Source organism: Triturus cristatus, chromosome 5_2, assembly GCF_964204655.1.
Source record: "Triturus cristatus chromosome 5_2, aTriCri1.1, whole genome shotgun sequence".
NCBI classification, from domain to species: domain Eukaryota; kingdom Metazoa; phylum Chordata; class Amphibia; order Caudata; family Salamandridae; genus Triturus; species Triturus cristatus.
In genome coordinates, this window is record NC_140588.1 from 622,297,208 (window position 1) to 622,314,762 (window position 17,555).

Here is a 17,555-nt window from a genome sequence, read left to right on the forward strand (position 1 = left end):
TTATCTGGGGTTTGGGGAGGGGGGGAGAGCCAAGACATGTAGGCCTAATGGAAGCCAGTGTGGAGGATGGAGGGTTGCCTAATAGCATGATCTCTGTCTTCTCTCCATTACGTTTCAGACAGGAAGAATGCATCCACTCAGCAACGGCCTCTAGGCATAGACCTAAGGTGTTGGACGACCCCTCAGTGTGGTCCAAGGAGACCACCAGTTGGGTGTCGTCTGCGTAGGTGACAATACGCACACCAAAGGGCTGAACTATGTTTGCTAGAGGTTGCATGTAGATATTAAAAAGGGTGGGGCTCAGGGACGAGCCCTGCGGAACCCCACAGCTGAGTGGTTGCTTAGAAGAGACCATCTCGCCCTCAAATACCTGGAAAAAACGCTCATCCAGGAAGGTCAGCCATTCCAGGGCCGCGCCCGACACGCCCATGCCCTTCAAGCGATGTAATAGAATTGCATGGTTAACAGTGTCGAACGCGGCACTGAGGTCGAGTAGAATGATGGCTGCTTTTCCTCCCTGGTCCAGCACGGCTCTTGTCTCTTCTGTTACTGCTATAAGAGCGGTTTCGGTACCGTGCTGGGGGCGGAAGCCCGTCTGGGAAGCACTTAGTAGATTGTTAGATTCTAGATAGTCTACTAAAATGTTGTTAATGTGCCTCTCAAGTAGTTTACTCATCCAAGGGAGTAGGGAGATAGGGCGATAGGGCGGAAGTTGGCTAGATTATTTTGATCTAAGGTGGGCTTTTTCAACAAGGCCCGCACCATCGCACACTTCCAAGGGGCTGGAACAGAGTTCGAGATAATGGAAGCATTAAGGACACCGAGAATAGCAGGACGAATGATGTCAATGGCTCTAGTGAGGGTCTGAGGAGGTGCTGGGTCGTTAGGGATCCCGAGGTGACTTTAAGGATTATGCCATCCAATAAGGTGGAGTCTAGGAGCGGAAATTTGTCCAATAAACCCGGGATCACGGCATTGGAATCCATTGTAGTGGTGGGCGTCGAGTCATCACATCCTGAGGAAAATGAGGAATAGATGGATAATCTTCTGGGAAAAGAAAGTGGCTAAATTATTACAGCGGGTTTTTGCGCCGTCAGGTGACTGGCGCTCGGAGGGAGGAAGAGAGATTAGAGATTTAGCTATCTTGAAAATTTCCTTAGGGGAATTAGCAGCTAAATGGATTTCAGATTCATAAAATTGTGCTTGGGCAGATTTGATTTCGTTTTTGTAGAGCTTTATAGCAGCTCGATACTCCACTTTTTTTAAATGCGAATATTCTTGTCTCCAGGCTCTCTCTAATTTGCGACAGTTGTTTCTTAGTCCTAAGGGCAGGCGAGTACCAAGGAGCGACTTTGGATCTATTTATTAGTTGCAGGGATTCCTTTGGAAGGACTGAGTCAAGAGTACTGGAGATCCAGTTGTCGAAATTGATGGTGGCTATGACCGGATTCGATACCTCCAGAGGTGGCTGTTCAATAAGAGCCGATTTCCATTTAGCAAGTGGGAGTGAAGTCCATTTTCTTCCCCAATGCTTATTGTAGGTTTGTGGAACAGGAGGGTTGCTAGTGGACCATACGAAGTGTACTAAAAAATTATCGGTCCAGGGTAAAGGTACAGGTGTTTCGGAAGTTAGGCTCTCTAGATTACTAAAAATATGGTCTAGGAGATGGCCCCTAACATGCGTCGGTTGAAAGCCTTTCTGACGCAGGTCGATGGCCAGCAGATTAGATCGTAGACTGTTGGCCACTGAATCAAGTGGGTCATCTAAGTGCAAATTTAGGTCGCCTAACAGAGTTAAATTAGCCGACGACAGCACTAAGTTGGCGGCTAAGTCCGTTATATTGGAGACAAAATTACTAAGGGGACCCGGTGGTCGATAGGCTAACAGACCCGAAAAGGTAATAGAGGGGGAGAATTCCAGAGTGAAGTGTAGGATCTCACAGGCTGGCGTGAAGGCTGGGGTGATACGACATCTAAAGTTGTCCCTATAGATAATGGCCAGCCCTCCACCTCTGCCTGTCTTACGATCCAGTCGCTTACAAGTATAGCCTTGGGGGATAGCCCATGTGATAGTAGGATCGATATCTAGCTGAAGCCAAGTCTCAGTCAAAAACAAGGCCTCAGGTTTAAGTTCTTCTATCAACATGGCCAGTTCAGTGTGATGTTTTGGCAGGGAGCGGCAGTTAAGAAGAAACATCTTCCAGTTCTGTATAAGGGGATGTTTCCGTGTGTTTAGAGGCGTTGTGCTCCAGTCACAGGTCTTACAACGCGCCTTACAATTAACAGGCAGAACCGAATGTTGACGGAAGGCATTGGGTGAGGGTCGAAGTGAATACAGCAATGTAGCGGTGTATGTGATACGGATGCCTACCATGGTGGCAATAGGAGATGGAGGCAGGAGCTGGCAGCGTCTGGACGCGGACTGGCGCAGACTGGCTTCTCTTTGGCGCCTCTTCGGCACGTCAATGGCGCTACCACTGCGCGTGCCGCTGCGCGGTGCGACACTAGGTTAAGTAAGTAGATTGGGCTTATGGAAGACTAGAGCGTCAACCCCCTAAAATAGCCGCCCCGTAATGGCACCACCAGGAAGTGAAAGCGTTCTGTGTTCCCTCCACACCGATCAGCCTAACGCTGCGGTGGACCGGGGAGTCAGAGTTAATTCAATTCAAATTCAATTTAAAATCACAACAATAGCAGCAACAAAGTATTGGGCATAAAATCGGTTTTTTAGTTAAAAACAGATAGCGAAGCACACACTATGTTGTAAGCTAAAGTGCTAGTGCAGGAGTGTCAGGATTTCCTAATTTTTCAGGAATATTAGGTAGAGGATTTCCTACGCCTTACCAGATCACCCAAAAAAAGTCCTATACAAGATCTTGCATTGGTGCCTAAAACGAAACGAACAGCTGATTAACACTATTACATACTGGCCATTAGTGGGGCAACCCGTTTAACGGATATTTAGATCGGCCATCTTCCCTTAATTGACTAAAGAACTGCTTCCAGACGGGGAAGTAATGGCTATCGCGGTATTGTGGATTTTTTTTGTTTTTCATCTGAACTCCCGGGAGGATTGGACTGAAGTTCAATCCACCATTAGGCACTCTAAAATGATGATGCAATCGTCGTTCAGCCATATAAGGCACTTTTTAATCCAATTTGATCTCAGAAGAATCATGGCAATTCTGGATTTCATTGAAGATCTGATAGTCTAGATTCGAACATGTAGGTCTATTAGTTATTGGGTAACTCAGCTCTCAGGCCTCAGCTCCTTGTTGACACACCCCCCTCACGTGACTAGTAGCATCGGCAATATCCGGAGCCGAGGTGCAAGCGCACAGCGGACTTCCCTTTAACAAAGTCCTTGAGATTTACTGGTACTGTGGAAAGTTTAATACTGTTTTAATAATATCGTCGCATTGCTTTTACCTTTTGTTCCTTGCACTCTGAGCTGTGTTCAATGCTCCTTTAGTACCATTTTTGCAGGGCAGGTCACAGGCCTCAGCTCCTTCCTGACACACCCCCCTCACGTGACTAGTAGCATCGGCAATATCAGGAGCTAATGGCGCGTACGCGCCGCGGGCGCGCCAAAGGCGAGCCCGTCTGCACCAGGCCCAGGGCCGCTCCCCCTAGCCGTGCAGACCTGGCTCACCAGAGCACTAGGCTGCACTATTCCCATTTCCAGCTGATGGATCTTAACTCTGGAGCCCCTAGCGATCGGTGCTTATGTATACCCCCTGCTACTTGTCTAATATCTGCACCCACCATATGTCCAGGCTGCAAATTTGCTCTCCCCTGTCCCACCCTGTAAAGCACACTACTGGCCCAGGACCCTTTCGCCATATCCGAGTAGCACTTATTAATGCCCGCTCTCTCCCGAGGCATTGCTGGGAAATAAGGGAATTTATTACTAATCAGGAGCTTGATATCTTGTTTATCACTGAATCTTGGGGATGCCTCCTCGGGCCCGGATTTCTGTTCAGCCACCCCAGAGGGCTTGTGTGTGGTGAGACAGGACAGAACTACGGGGAGAGGAGGCGGCTTAGCCATAATTCTTAAAGCTAACCTAAGAGTCAAAACTGACCCTCTAAGTCGACCAGATTGTGAAGCATTTCTTTTCATTATTTCAATCGACCACAATCAGGCCTTTAAAGGGATTTTGTTATATCGCCCCCCAGGCCCTCACGCGCGCTTCCTCCTGGCCCTGGAAGAATTTGTAGAACTCTCAATAAGCCATCCGGATTTTACCATCCTAGGTGACTTTAATTTCCATTTAGAGGACCTTGAGGATAAAGATACTTCCCAACTAATAGCTGACCTTCACGTGGCCGGTTTATCGCATCTGGTGGATGTCCCCACACATCAAGCTGGACATACGCTGGACGGGCTTTTCACCAACAACCCCAAGATCTCCCTATCTTCAGTTATTCCTGTGGTATGGTCGGACCATTCCGCTTTAATCTTTACCATCCAGGCTAATAACCGCAATTTCTTCAAACCCATGCCCCGCATTTCCATCAGCTCCAGAGCCTGGAAAAATCTGGACTATTCACTTCTTTCCCAGACTCTAGTAGACTCCCGGTACGAGGCTTCCCCCTAACCCCAGCGTAGCGTCCAGCAGATACCAGGAATGGATTTCTGATGCAGTGAACCATGTGGTCCCAGTTAAAACTTTTATCTCGAACAGGGTATCACCATCTGCTCCATGGTTCACAGACTATCTCCGTTTACAGCATCAACACTGCAGGAACTTGGAAAGGCGGTGGCGAAAGCACTATAATCTTGTCGATAGGCAGACTTATAAAGACGCCCTAGCACTTTACAAAAAATCCATTGTAAAATGTAAAAGCATCTTTTTCCTGGCCAAATTGAATCCGCTCAAAATTCAGCCAAAAAGCTGTTTCAGGTAGTTGACATCCTGTCCAACCCCCCTACAGGCCCTCCGACGGAACCCTCTCAAGTTCTGTGTAATGCGTTGGCCAGTTTCTTTTTTTTTCTAAGGTCTCCAGGATCTACTCATCATTTTTCCTCCCTTTACGTTTTGCTGCCCCGAATTCCCTTTTTCATACGCCCAAGTTCACCAACTTTCTTCCGGTTTCAACTGAACATATCAGTAGGCTGGTTACCTCTATTAAGTCTGGTTCTCCTTTTGACCCATGTCCCCCCCGCGATATTGAATACTCTCACTGAGGTCATAGCACCTCCCCTAACAGATCTCTGCAATTCCATCTTCCAATCTGGCATCTATCCGGAAGTCTGGAAAAAGGCAGCAATCAAACCATTATTGAAAAAACCATCTCTAGATCCTACTGACTCAGCTAGCTACAGGCCTATTGCTTGCCTACCTTTTCCGGCCAAAATATTTGAGTCCGTTATGAACCTGCAACTATCTGAGTTCATTGACCATCACAATCTTTTAGATGATACTCAGTTCGGGTTCAGAAAATATCATGGCACAGAAACAGCCTTGATAAAGGCTTCCGACGAAATCAGGACCATCATGGATCAGGGGGGGGGGTGGGCGCGATCCTGGTGCTCCTTGATCTGTCCGCCGCCTTCGACATGGTCGACCACTCCATATTGGTCGACCGTGTCACATCCCTGGGGGTAACTCATCACGCAAAAGATCTCATTGCTTGGTTTCTGGCCAACCGAACACAATCGGTGAAATTGGGTGATTTCTACTCACCCACTTTCACTCTCCCTTAAGGGGTCCTTCAGGGATCCTCGATAAGCCCCACACTATTTAATATATATGTGGCGGACTTGGCGAGAGTTATAAAAGCTCACGGACTGCGGCTAACCACCTACGCTGACGACACCCAACTGGTGCTGTCTGTTCAAAAAGATGGTCCCGCAGTGGCCGCTAAATTCCAAGAAGTGATGATGGCCATTGGCTCATGGATGGCGGATAACAGTTTAAAATTGAACTCGGACAAAACCGAGGTGCTGACCTTTGGAAGGCTTTCTCCTGAGTGGTCTTCGACCTGGTGGCCCAGCGATATGGGTCCCTCCCCCCCCCCCCCCCCCCCCCCCCCCCCCCCCCCTCCAGTAACCAAGGTCAGGAATCTCGGCATCATGTTCGATAATAAACTCTCTTTCAAGCATCACGTCAACGCTGTGGCGGCATCCTCCTTTTATATGTTGAGAAAAATCAAGAAGTTGCTGCCATACCTTCCCTCAACTGCAGGAAAAACTTTAATTACCACCCTTGTTTTTTCAAAAATGGACTATGGCAATGGCCTCTTCCTCAATGCTCAGGAGCAGGTGCTAGCTAAGCTGCAATCTGTACAGAACGCGGCAGCCAGATTACTGCTCAACGTTCCATTTCGTCATCCTACCTCTGCGGCGATACACCATCTGCACTGGCTGAGAGTAAAGAGTCGGATAAAGTTCAAGGCTCTATGCATTGCATACAAAGCCATTCATGACTCGGGACCTAAGTTCCTGAAGGACGCTTTCCGAATCTATGTTCCCAAAAGAACCTTACGTTCAGCCTCTACGCACTTGCTCCCGGTGCCACGCACCAGAACTTCCACATGGGGAGACAGACGCTTCTTGGTAGCAACTCCTAGGCTGTGGAATACCCTCCCATTGTCTATAAAAATGTCCCCCACCCTCATGGTGTTCCGCAAGCTTCTGAAGACTTGGCTATTTAACCAGTAATCCCCTCAGTTGTCTTTTTGTTATCAGGAAGTTCTGCATGCGCCGAGACACCCTAGGGTATTCGGGCGCAATAAAAATCTTATAAACATAACTATCCTTAGACAAAATAGGGGCACCAACGTATTCCAGAAAGTTCTGGAGTGGCGGCAGTCGAAGGAGGGCCTTGAGATCTCGGTAGAGACTTGGAATAAAATGAATTTGTTGAACTTTTCATCACTAAAGGGGGCGCATGCGGCCTGGATAAGACAGGTTGCCACCGTGCAGGGCATAACATGGGCGGAGGGGTGGGAGGATAAGATATCCCTCTATGCCGATGACATATTTCTTTACCTCTCGAAGCCGCGTGGGTCACTGATCGCGGCGCTGAACATACTAAATAGTTTTGGTCACAATTCTGGCTTCCGAGTCAACTGGGCCAAATCGCATCTCTACGTCCTCCGTGGGACCCTCCCAGACTCCCTGACACTTGCCCTATTCGGGTGGCGGAGGACGGGTTTAAGTACCTCGGAGTGTACATCACTGTTAATAAGGCTCTGCACGAGCACAATCTCAAGCCGCTGCTGCTCCGGCTTCAAAGGGAGGCGAAGTCCTGGCAGCATCTGCCCCTGTCATTGCTGGGCAGGGCAGCCTTATTTAAGATGCTTTCACTCCCGCGGTTTCTTTACGCGCTACAAAACTACCCACACCTGGTTCCGAACAGTTACTTCCTAGCAATCGAAGCTGCGCTGCGCGACCTCCTCTGGGCCAGGCAGCCCCGAATCTCGCTGGCCAAACTCACGCTGGGGTGGTACGACGTGGAATCGCTCTCCCCGACATCCGTAAATACTACTGGGCGGCCCACCTGTCCGCGATTAACCAAGGGACATACGGGGACAGGAACGACCCGGCTTACGGCATGGATAGATGGCTGCTTCCCGGGGGGAACTATGAAATAGCACTGTACTCTAGACTGGGTGTGCGCAGACTCACCGGCCCGACACTCCATTCGGTGCAGCTGTGGCACATCGCCCAGAAGAAGCTCGGATGGTCCGGAGTCCTCACGATGGCCACGCCACTGTGGGCCTCAGAAGCGGTGGGAAATCTGCGGCGCACCAAAGGGTTCCGCAATTGGGATCTGATCGGCATCTCTCAAATTAAAGACATCTGGGGACCTGCCGGGATCCGCACGTTCGCCCAAATGCAGGACGCATACGAGCTGGCAGATGCCGAATATTTTAGATACTTGCAGGTGCGTCACTCCTTACAGGCAAATATCCCACCGGAGGTCAAACTGCCACCAGCCTCCCCGCTCGAAGATAGATTGCTGGATGGACTCCTCGCGGAACACGCCATATCCCTCACTTACAAAAAACGTATTAATAACCCCCCAGATTTGCTTCTTCCCCTTAAAGAAAATTGGGTCGCTGAAGGGTTAGAGATAGATGACGAGGAGTGGCTGCATGCTTTGGCTTCTCCACGTGAGGTTGCGATATCGGCCCGACTGCGGCTTATCCAATTGAAGATCCTACAGAGTCTACATCTCTTGCACGAGATTACATATGATGGGTAGGGCGGACACAACGCTATGTAGGAGGGGGTGTGGAGGCGATGGAACCTTTTTTCACGTGCTGTGGGACTGCCCGAAGATTCAGAGGTACTGGAGGAGGGTGGTGCGGAATATGGAGGAGGTGTGGGAGGTGGAGATTCGCCCGGAGGCCAAGAGGTGCCTCCTCAATATATGGGAACCATCTGACCTGCCGCCAAAAGGGAGGCTCTGGGTGACACTCGGGCAAATGATAGCAAAGAGGAACATAGCCAGGCTCTGGGGCAGCGCTGTTCCGCCGAGGCTGTCAGACTGGACTGGCGACATGGACTGGTGCATGCTGCAGGAAAGGACAGTATATGTGGCGAGAGGGTGCCCTCGCAAGTGGGTTGAGGTGTGGTCCAAGTGGAATGATTTTAGGGGGGGCATTTGCGAGCCTCCTTCCATTGTGCAGGAAGAACCCGGAGATGGCTAGACACCTGTCATTGCTGCTTTGGGAGCTGGGAGGGAGGGGGGGGTTGCTGGCCCGAGCCAAGGGCACATACGATAGCGCAGTGTTGACCGGTGTTTCAGGGGTTGGGGGGGGGGGGGGAATTGGACTGTTCGGCACCTTATGCCTCCTAGGACATCATGCCTTTAATTGGTGGTTGTTCGGTGTGAAACTGAGACCTGCAACATTCTTCTCTACCTCTCGGTACGCTTGCATTCCTCAACGCCGCCGTACCTCCGGGTTGACGGCACAGGGCTGTGTGATCCGACATAATTGCAAATGTGTCCTCCGCTGCCGGCCTGCAGGGTTGTAGGCGCTCTGCTGTGTACCGTAAAGTTTAAAGGTCTTTTTTAAATAAAAAATAAAAAAACTAAAGGGGGCGCATTTTCGCCATATGCAATATTACACAAAAATGGCTGCTGTATAGAACACTGGCTTTCTTGAATAAAATGAATCCCCAGATTTCAGATAGCTGTTTTAGATGCTCAATGGGGGGCGGAGGTAATTGGACACATAGCATCTGGAGCTGTCCTAAAATAAAACCGTTTTGGGCCGAGATACTGGAATACTATCTACATATATTAGAATTTGATTATGTACTGGGTGTACAGACAGCGGTTTTGGGTATCCATGTGAAGCTAATGTAATATCACTGCAGAAGAAACTACTGTTTTGAATTACTCTGATAGCAAGGCCGATGATTCTCCAAAACTGGCGGTCGGAAGGGACCCCTACCTTTTGAAAAATGATGGTTCAACATGCTAAAAATTGAGGGGCTAGAATGTCGGAATGCACCAATGTCTTTTAAACCTAATGAATTAAAGAGATTATGGGGGAGCTGGAATCGACTTGGTGGAGGGAGGAGTCTCTTTGTTAATATTTGGGGCAATATAAGAGTACTCTGTTGTGAACATTGGGGTGATGTGCAATATTGGTTTTCCTTCCTTGTATTTGCTGTAATTAATCATACTTTTGTTGAAAGTGGAATATATACAGTGCGTTATTGTGAGGCATATTTTTCTGATGTGCAGAATCGAAGGTCTGAATAAGCTCTGCCAATAATAAAAGTAACTCACGAAAAAAGATGTGAAGGGAGATGAGTGAGATGGACTGTGTGTGTGTTTGTGCGCGTGTGTGTAAGAGTGGGAGCGTGTGGGAGAGAAAATACACACATTTTTTGATTGGTTAGGATGATATTTTACAATTCCATCTGCTCACCACTTTTTCAAAATGTAATGCATTACCAATCACTGTGTTAGTGATGTGTTTTTATCAGGATGGCCTCCACCGAAACTGGGAAAATGTGTCATTTATTTTACAAAATGTTTATGGCACTGTAGGCTCATGAGGGATTTAAAGATTCACATTGTATAGCAACATCTACAGCACCAACAGAGCAAGATCTGTTATGGTCAGGGGAGTTAGTACTGGGCTATAGGACAATTGGGCAGTGCCCGATGGGCTAGTCTCACAGACCATTGTGTGGGCCGGTTGTTGGCTGTTTGTGGGTCTGTTTCGTGGTCTACTGGGCCGGTTTTCACTGTTGAGGTCTCTGATATTGAAGCAAACATTGCCTACAGCAAACACAAACCCATCCAGCCTTCCATACTTTAAAAACACTTACAGCAAAATGAGACCCTATAACATAGCCCGCCGCACAGTTACGGTAATGATGACCTCAAGTGTCTATTTTCATGGATTTCGCTACATTGACTGATATAATACTCGAGTTAATATTCATGCGCCATTGGTGATGTAATGAAAAATAAGGATATTGACGCCGTGAACCAATGGCATTTCTTGTGAGAAAATCCTGCTCTTTGGCATGTTAACGTTGTTATTTTACCTGATCAGCTTCTTTGCCTTTTTGTCTTTTCGCAGGCGGCGTGGCTGGGGCTGAACATTTTCCTGTTTGTTCATTTTTATTTGGTGTATGACAAAGGACCGTCATACGCCTACACCAGGGTGCTACTTGGGGTAAGTGGCATTACTTTAACTGGTTGTGCCAATTACATCACAACCAGTTCTCTTCAGCTAAAAACTCAGATTTGCAAGACAGAGAAGAGACTCGTGGTTTTTATTCTCACATTGGGTGTGTTTTTGCACATTATCGTTTAAACCACAGACCGTTTGTTTTTCTTTGGCTATGAATTTTGCATGCCTGATTGGAGTGAGTCAATAGGTGGCTCTAGGAGTTAAATTAAGCAGGATAGAAAAATCGAGGGAGGAAATGGAGAGGGGGGTTCCCAATAGGAGTGCAGTGTGTCCTTAGCATGACTAAGGGGAATCTCTCAGCAGGCGGTGACCAGACTTTAACTGTTAGCCTTTCCATAGCTGCCAATGCACCAAATGTTGTGTGTCACACCTTAAAGCATGGGGGGGCTGGAAACAGGGGTGCGGAGAGTGCTGCAGAACCCCCCCAAAATGGCCATGGTGGAGTTCAGAAGGTGAATGAGCAATGAATATGCTTTTTAGATTTAGTTTTTATCTTGTCACATTTGGTATGTGTTTAAAGAGAAGTCAAATGCAACCTGCTGCTTCTTCTTTTAACACGGAGCTTGGTGTTTATTTATCTTTCGCTGACTGCAAAGTTAGAGGATTTTGTAGAGTGAACTGCATGACAATCTAGCTGTGGTACAGGGAATGTGAAAAAGGCTGCAGGATGACACATTTTTCCTGAGGCACAAATACATTTAAATACCTGCAAATGAACTGTACAAATACTTCAAAATATATCAGCAAATAGGATTTTATTCTGTAGAATGTTGGACAAAAAAATGAATAAGATCAAAACAAATATGGGCTGTTTAGTTCTTGATGTGCAAATGGTAAATATTTGCTGAAATCTAGGGGCTTATACAAGCCCCTTGCGCTGCCGGTATGTCACTTTTCCCACTTTAGTGATGCACCGGTGGCACAAGGGGCTTCTAAATAAGCCCCCTGGTTTTCACACATTAGCATTTGTGCGCTAAGTAGTTTTACCAGTAAAAATGCATGTCAGTGTGAATTTTGTGGCTTTTCAATAGAAAATCTGCTGGCAGTAAATGGCGGTGCATTACCATACCATGCTTTAGTGATACATTTGCGACCGTGTGCTCCAAAAGGCACCACTGGCTAAATACAACACTATTACCACTCTCCGGCTGAGATGGGGTGACTCATTTGCTATACTTGTTCTTTAGGTGACAATTCGATTTTTTTTCACAGTCCCTATGACTTCAGAGATGTAATAATGATCGAAGCACCCCCTTTCTGAAAATTGCTCCAGCACCACTGATTTAAGGCAATAATCGTGCTCCATGAACCATCCCTTTGCCTGCTTGAACGCCTATGCTGATAATAGGAAACCTAAAAATACAAGTCCCAGAATGCAATCATGCTGTTGGCCATTCAGTTCTTTTGATTATTGGCTGGTATGAAACTGTCCTGCCTTTCACAGACACCTGCTACTGCTCTCCTGGCTGCTGATCTAACTCCCGATCAATGGAAGGCTTTTAAGATTGACCAATGACCTGCATCTTCTATACATTGTCACATTTACTTGCCTTAATGCACAATTTGAGATCAATGAATAAAAGACAATCAAGCAATTACATCACAATAATTTCGTCAATCAACTGTTTGTTTTGCAGTCGGCCTTGTCCTGGGCACGTGGGTCTGCGGCCTGCCTGAATTTTAACTGCTTGCTGATCCTGTTGCCTGTGTGTCGAAACCTGCTCTCTTTCCTGAGGGGCACCTGCTCGGTAAGTTATTGCACGAAGAGACTTCTGTGAGTCAGCAGCAGCAGCTCCTCTGCTATGGTAGAGAAGCGCCCCCTCCCACCAGCAGCAGCAGCTGAAAAACGTGAAAATGAAACCGTAATGAATCCTGTTTTACTATGGTTTTATTTTTCTCCATACTGTAGAGTCTAGGGGGGCGGGGGCCATGGAGATGACTGGCCCAAGGGGGTGTGGTAGGAGCACTGTTGTCAGTGCACATGACGGTTTGGCAGGCCATTTCAGGACGGCCAAACCGGCATGCGGACTCCAACCCGAGCTGCGTTAACGGTTGGAGACAGAAGGCAGTCTCCCGGGAGCACAAATCTAGGGCGCTCGGGCCAATCCTGACGCTGCTCTCCTGCTGTGAGAGCAGCGTCCGGATTGGCCGCAGGGCCATCTGGGAGCCTGTGCCTGTAGTTGAGCTAGAAGAGCAGTGATGCGGTGGGAGTCAGGTACTTTTTGGGTTTTTGTTTTTTTGTTTTTGTTTTGTTGGTCCTGGGAATGGGATGCATTTGGTACTCGTTGGTCCTAAGGATGTAATACCTTGGGCTCACATCGGTCTTGAGAATAGAATGTATTTGGCACACGTTGCTCCTGAGAATGGAATGCATCTGGCACACATTGCCCCTGAGAATGGAATGCATTTGGCACACATTGCTCCTGAAAATGGGATGCATTTGGTACTCGTTGGCCCTGAGGATGGAATGTATTTGGTCTTCGTTAAGCCTGAGATTGGATGCATTTGGCACACATTGCTCCTGAGAATGGAATGCTTTTGGTACTCTTTGGTCCTGAGGATGTAATACCTTGGGCTCACATCGGTCTTTGAATAGAATGTATTAATCAAACATTGGTCCTAGTAGATCTCCTGGCTGGCACTGCAGACTGATTGTGCCTGATCCCGCACCCCAATGCAATATATCTGGCACGCAGAGGTCCTCCTCTTTGAAGTAAACCAAAGACATTGAGGAGCACTTGAGATTCTTACTTTATTTGTCACCCATTTGTGTACATTGTCCGCGTACTGCCAACTCAAGATCAAGGGCTCTATTGCATTAAGGCCCTCGCCATGCTGGAAGTGCAGTGATGGCAATGCAAATAGTAGCATCGCCTGAACTACTGATGTTCCCTGCTGTTGTGCAATGGGGGTGCCCCCCCCAGCATATATGTTTGGAAGCACCCAGAGCATGTAATAGGCATGTGGCCGGGTGAGATGGCTAAGGAGCAACATATTCTATGTGTTCTTTGGTTCAGACTCTTTTTCCCCTCAGATCTGAGTGCAATATGGAAACAATGGAAGGTTCTTCAAAATCCTTTTTGCCTCTTCTGTGGCTGCATGGTCGGCAATAATCCATAGGAGGTGCTGGGAAGTGTGGGTGCCCTCCAGGGACCCATATGTTTTATGATGCAAACTTTATCTTTGTGTGGATTTAAGTTATGTGGCAAGAACATGGCCTAGACTAGAGACAGAGTTCACTCGGCTGATCTAATGACCCAAGACTTTCTTGAGATGTTGTTGTTGTTTGCTTTTCCTGTGGTGTTGTGGCCAGAGTGTAAATGATGGTGGCCAACAATGCCCCTGTGATTAGTCTTCCTCCAGTTGTTTATTAATGCGTGTGGGGAATTTTGCTTCATGCACTTTAACTATGAAAGCCCTTGCATGTAAAGTATGATGTGCAATGGCGGCGTGGGCAATAGAACAAGTTAATACTAAACAATGTGTATGTTTCCTTCTCTTTTCCACACTGAATGAGCAGTGTGCACTCTCCTGGCGTGCTTCCCACAGCCTATCAAACTGCAAGACGACTTGAGAAGATGCTGCATTGAAAACAAGAGAAGTCTTCAGGGCAGGGAGGTTCCCCTAACAACTCCTTCATTAATGATTGAGCAACAGTCCTAAAAAGGTGTCAGTAGCCGGTCCGTGCTGCCATTCCGGTCCGTGCTGCCATTCCGGTATTCAGACACTAGGATCCATTCTCTCTAATGCGAAGCCTGGTAAAGCAGGCCTGGGGCAGAAGGTTTAGAGTGCATTCAAAGAGCACGCTGGGCGACCTCTATCCTGCTGGTCATAATAGCACAGTCCACGTGAAGAAAGGACTGATACTTTCATTATTAGTGTGGAACTTCGGAGTTTACTTTCGTTTTGTCTTTTGCTAGCAAATGAATACTGCTCATACCTGGGAGACTCCGCCCCAGAACCAATTAAAAGCATTGGTTCTGGGCCAGTGCTTAATGTATGGGCTCACGGTGCAGGCGTGTCTGCATACGCAGGGTGAGTTCATAACTAGCTTCATCGACTGGCACCAGTATCGGCGTGTCATCTAAGTCTCCCAGAAAGCACACCCAGACGGGTAACTGCAATTAAGTGATCTTTATTAATTATATACTCCATGGCCCTTGGCTCCTCAGTTTCCAGGTAACTTGCCTTCCACCAAGCTGCTCCCACGCTAGCCTAGGTATGAATGTCCCTTCTTTGTGTCCACACTGCGCTGTGGCACGCGTGTCCTCAGGGGGCTGCTGAGACTACTCCAGGTTGTGTGTGTCAAAGTTTTAGCAGATGTCGCCGGACACTTTTTATTTTGCTTTATTCTACCCGCTGCGAGCCGTGCGTCTACACCAGAGCATGGGGACTATTGGTATTGTATACGTGCTGTTAATATTTATGTAACGGGCTGAACTCGGGCTTTTGCATATCTTGCACCCACAGGGAACCCACATGTCATGTCTTTTGTATGCATGTTGCTTTCTTGCTTACTGCCCATGTAACTGGCGATGTCTTCGTTTCGGTGTTGCCTCTGAACTTTAGTTTGTTTTTGGGAAATGTCTCAATAAAAAAAATCTTGAATTAAAAAAATATTTATGTAACGGGGCCTAGCTTGGAGTAATAGTATGTTGTTCTTGAGCCACGTCTTACAATGGTCAGGTGGTGGCGCTGGACTGTCTTGCCACCTGCTCGCCGTCCTGTATTAAAACATGCCACAAAGTAGGTTTTAAGAAGACGTCTGACGGCTCCTCCTGTCCTCTTGCCTCCTCAGTGCTGTCGGCGTACCTTGAGGAAACAGCTCGACAATAACATCTCCTTCCACAAGCTGCTCGGATACACAATTGCTCTTCTGACAGGTAACACGTGAGACAAAACACCCGTGGGACTGTGAATGGTGTAGATGTGCACAGTTTAAAGCAGGCTTCCAATCTCCGGAAGACAAACTGTATAAACTAGAAATGTTTCTTCTGTGGTCATATCATATCGTATGCCACATATCATGTCATAACCTATCATGTAATATAAAATAACAGCGCGTTTGCTTTCATAGTGTTTTTCGTGAGTTTAGCTGCATAACATAAAGGCCCAGAGGCTGAATTTTGGAAGGATCTTTCTAACGGCCACGCAATCTGCGAATAAATGATGGCAGTCACAGCTAGATGGCGACACCTCGAGGCACTCTAGACAACTGCTGCACAGAGACCAGAACCAGACCCGAATAACCAGATTGGTGGGGAGGCAAAGACAATACTTTAGTGTGTTACTGAAGCAAACCGGAAAGAAGGGTGCAAGAGATGGAAGTGGCATTCGGGATTCTAACATCTGGACGAGAAACGAACGCCCTCATTTATGGGGATTTGGCGCAGGGCAGCGCAGCAAGTCCCCTTGCTTTGCTGCCCTACACCAAGTGTAAGTGCAGAAATGCGCTGTATTTATCCAATATTGTGCATTCCTGTCCTTTCCTCCTGAGCTGGTGTCATTTCAGCAGTCTGGTGGCAACGCAGGCACCCTTGCACCTGGCTCAAAGAGTGCATGTGTTGTCAGCAGGAGTATTTCTGTGTAGGGAGGGGTACCTTAATACACACACCATCCTGAGAGGTGTTTTCCTCAGTGAAGAACCAGGGTCTTTGTCAGGAGGCCAAAGCCGCTTGCATTGCCCGTTGCTGCTGCCAGCGCAGCTAATGACTGAACCAACGCAACTACTAACAATCTCACTAACTAAAAGCTACAGAAGTGGCTAATGCAGCACGTATTTTGTCATTTTTAATCTATATTAAATGAGTGTTGTGCTCATTTTAAACGTAACAAACCACTCCCCCCCATATGGCCGACTGCCATTAGAGACGGTGTTGATTAAGTGCCCGTGCTGAGCACCAGAAGCCATCAGCACAAATTGAGCACTGCTTTTCCTCTTTTTATGTGTGCTGCAGAATGCGTTAAACCATGGGAGTTGCTTGGGAACACCCACTGCAATGACCAGGGAACCCCTCCCTTGCTCAGAGTAAGGCGACGCAGCGATTTGCATTGCGTTGTCTTACTCAAGAATTATGAGGCCACTCAAGGTGGATTTGCGTGGCTTCATGAATCTGACTCAGAGCCTTGGGTCACACCTGTACCGCTTTGCAAGGTGCAAATGTGACGCAAACCTCTCATGAATATGCCCCTTTGAGTGCTTGGAAAAAGAAACCTCAGGGTGCAAAGGAGAAAAAGGAACAGCAGTGAAACCACAAAGGTCATGCTGCCCAGCTTAGGAGAAGGGTGAAGTGGCTCTAATGTAGCTCATTAACACTTGCTGTGTCACGATCACTTGATCCAGCAAACCACCACTCCGATCACATCTTGGTCTTTGTGTGCATGCTTACCCTGGGGCACACCCTACAGCCCTACTTTTAGCTTCAAGCGCAAGTGGTAAAAATGTGAAATGTAATTCCGGTCCATTTATAGTGAGCAGATACTGTCTTCCCAGTTGGCAGAGCAATTTTGGGCCCTTTTCACTAATGCTTTGCCTGCTGTAACTGTATTGGCTAAAGGCCCCCATGCTAGGCTGCGACAAGCTCTTTCCGAAGAGAGCGGCCAGAGGAGCTTGCAATCAACCAGACGGGCAGGTCATTGATAGGTGCTCTGGAGAATGACCGCTTATTTTACATGGTCTGTACAGTATAGAGGAAGGAGATAACCACCTCTGCCAGAGGACTAGACTAGTACATGTGGGCAGATATTAATAAAAGCCAACAACAGGAAGTGGAGCTGGTAGGTGACCCACTTTCCTGTTACTCAAGTGCCAAGGAAAAGGGGGCAAGATAGGCAACTTTCCACTTGTGCACAAAACGAAGTTGCCCTCTTGAACCTGGTTTG

At 47.6% G+C, this 17,555-nt stretch overlaps 1 protein-coding gene and 1 long non-coding RNA gene across 2 annotated transcripts in view; one reads left to right on the plus strand and one right to left on the minus strand.

The window, feature by feature from the left end:
* LOC146829095 (uncharacterized) overlaps positions 1 to 17,555 on the minus strand; it is a 157,768-nt gene that overhangs the window by 12,847 nt on the left and 127,366 nt on the right. The gene's annotated exons all lie outside the window — the stretch shown is intronic.
* NOX1 (NADPH oxidase 1) overlaps positions 1 to 17,555 on the plus strand; it is a 75,676-nt gene that overhangs the window by 6,712 nt on the left and 51,409 nt on the right. The window contains exons 2-4 of the mRNA XM_085607733.1: positions 10,560 to 10,655; positions 12,311 to 12,421; positions 15,472 to 15,556. Of these exons, the coding sequence (XP_085463859.1) occupies positions 10,560 to 10,655; positions 12,311 to 12,421; positions 15,472 to 15,556 (292 nt within the window). The remainder of the gene's footprint in view (positions 1 to 10,559; positions 10,656 to 12,310; positions 12,422 to 15,471; positions 15,557 to 17,555) is intronic.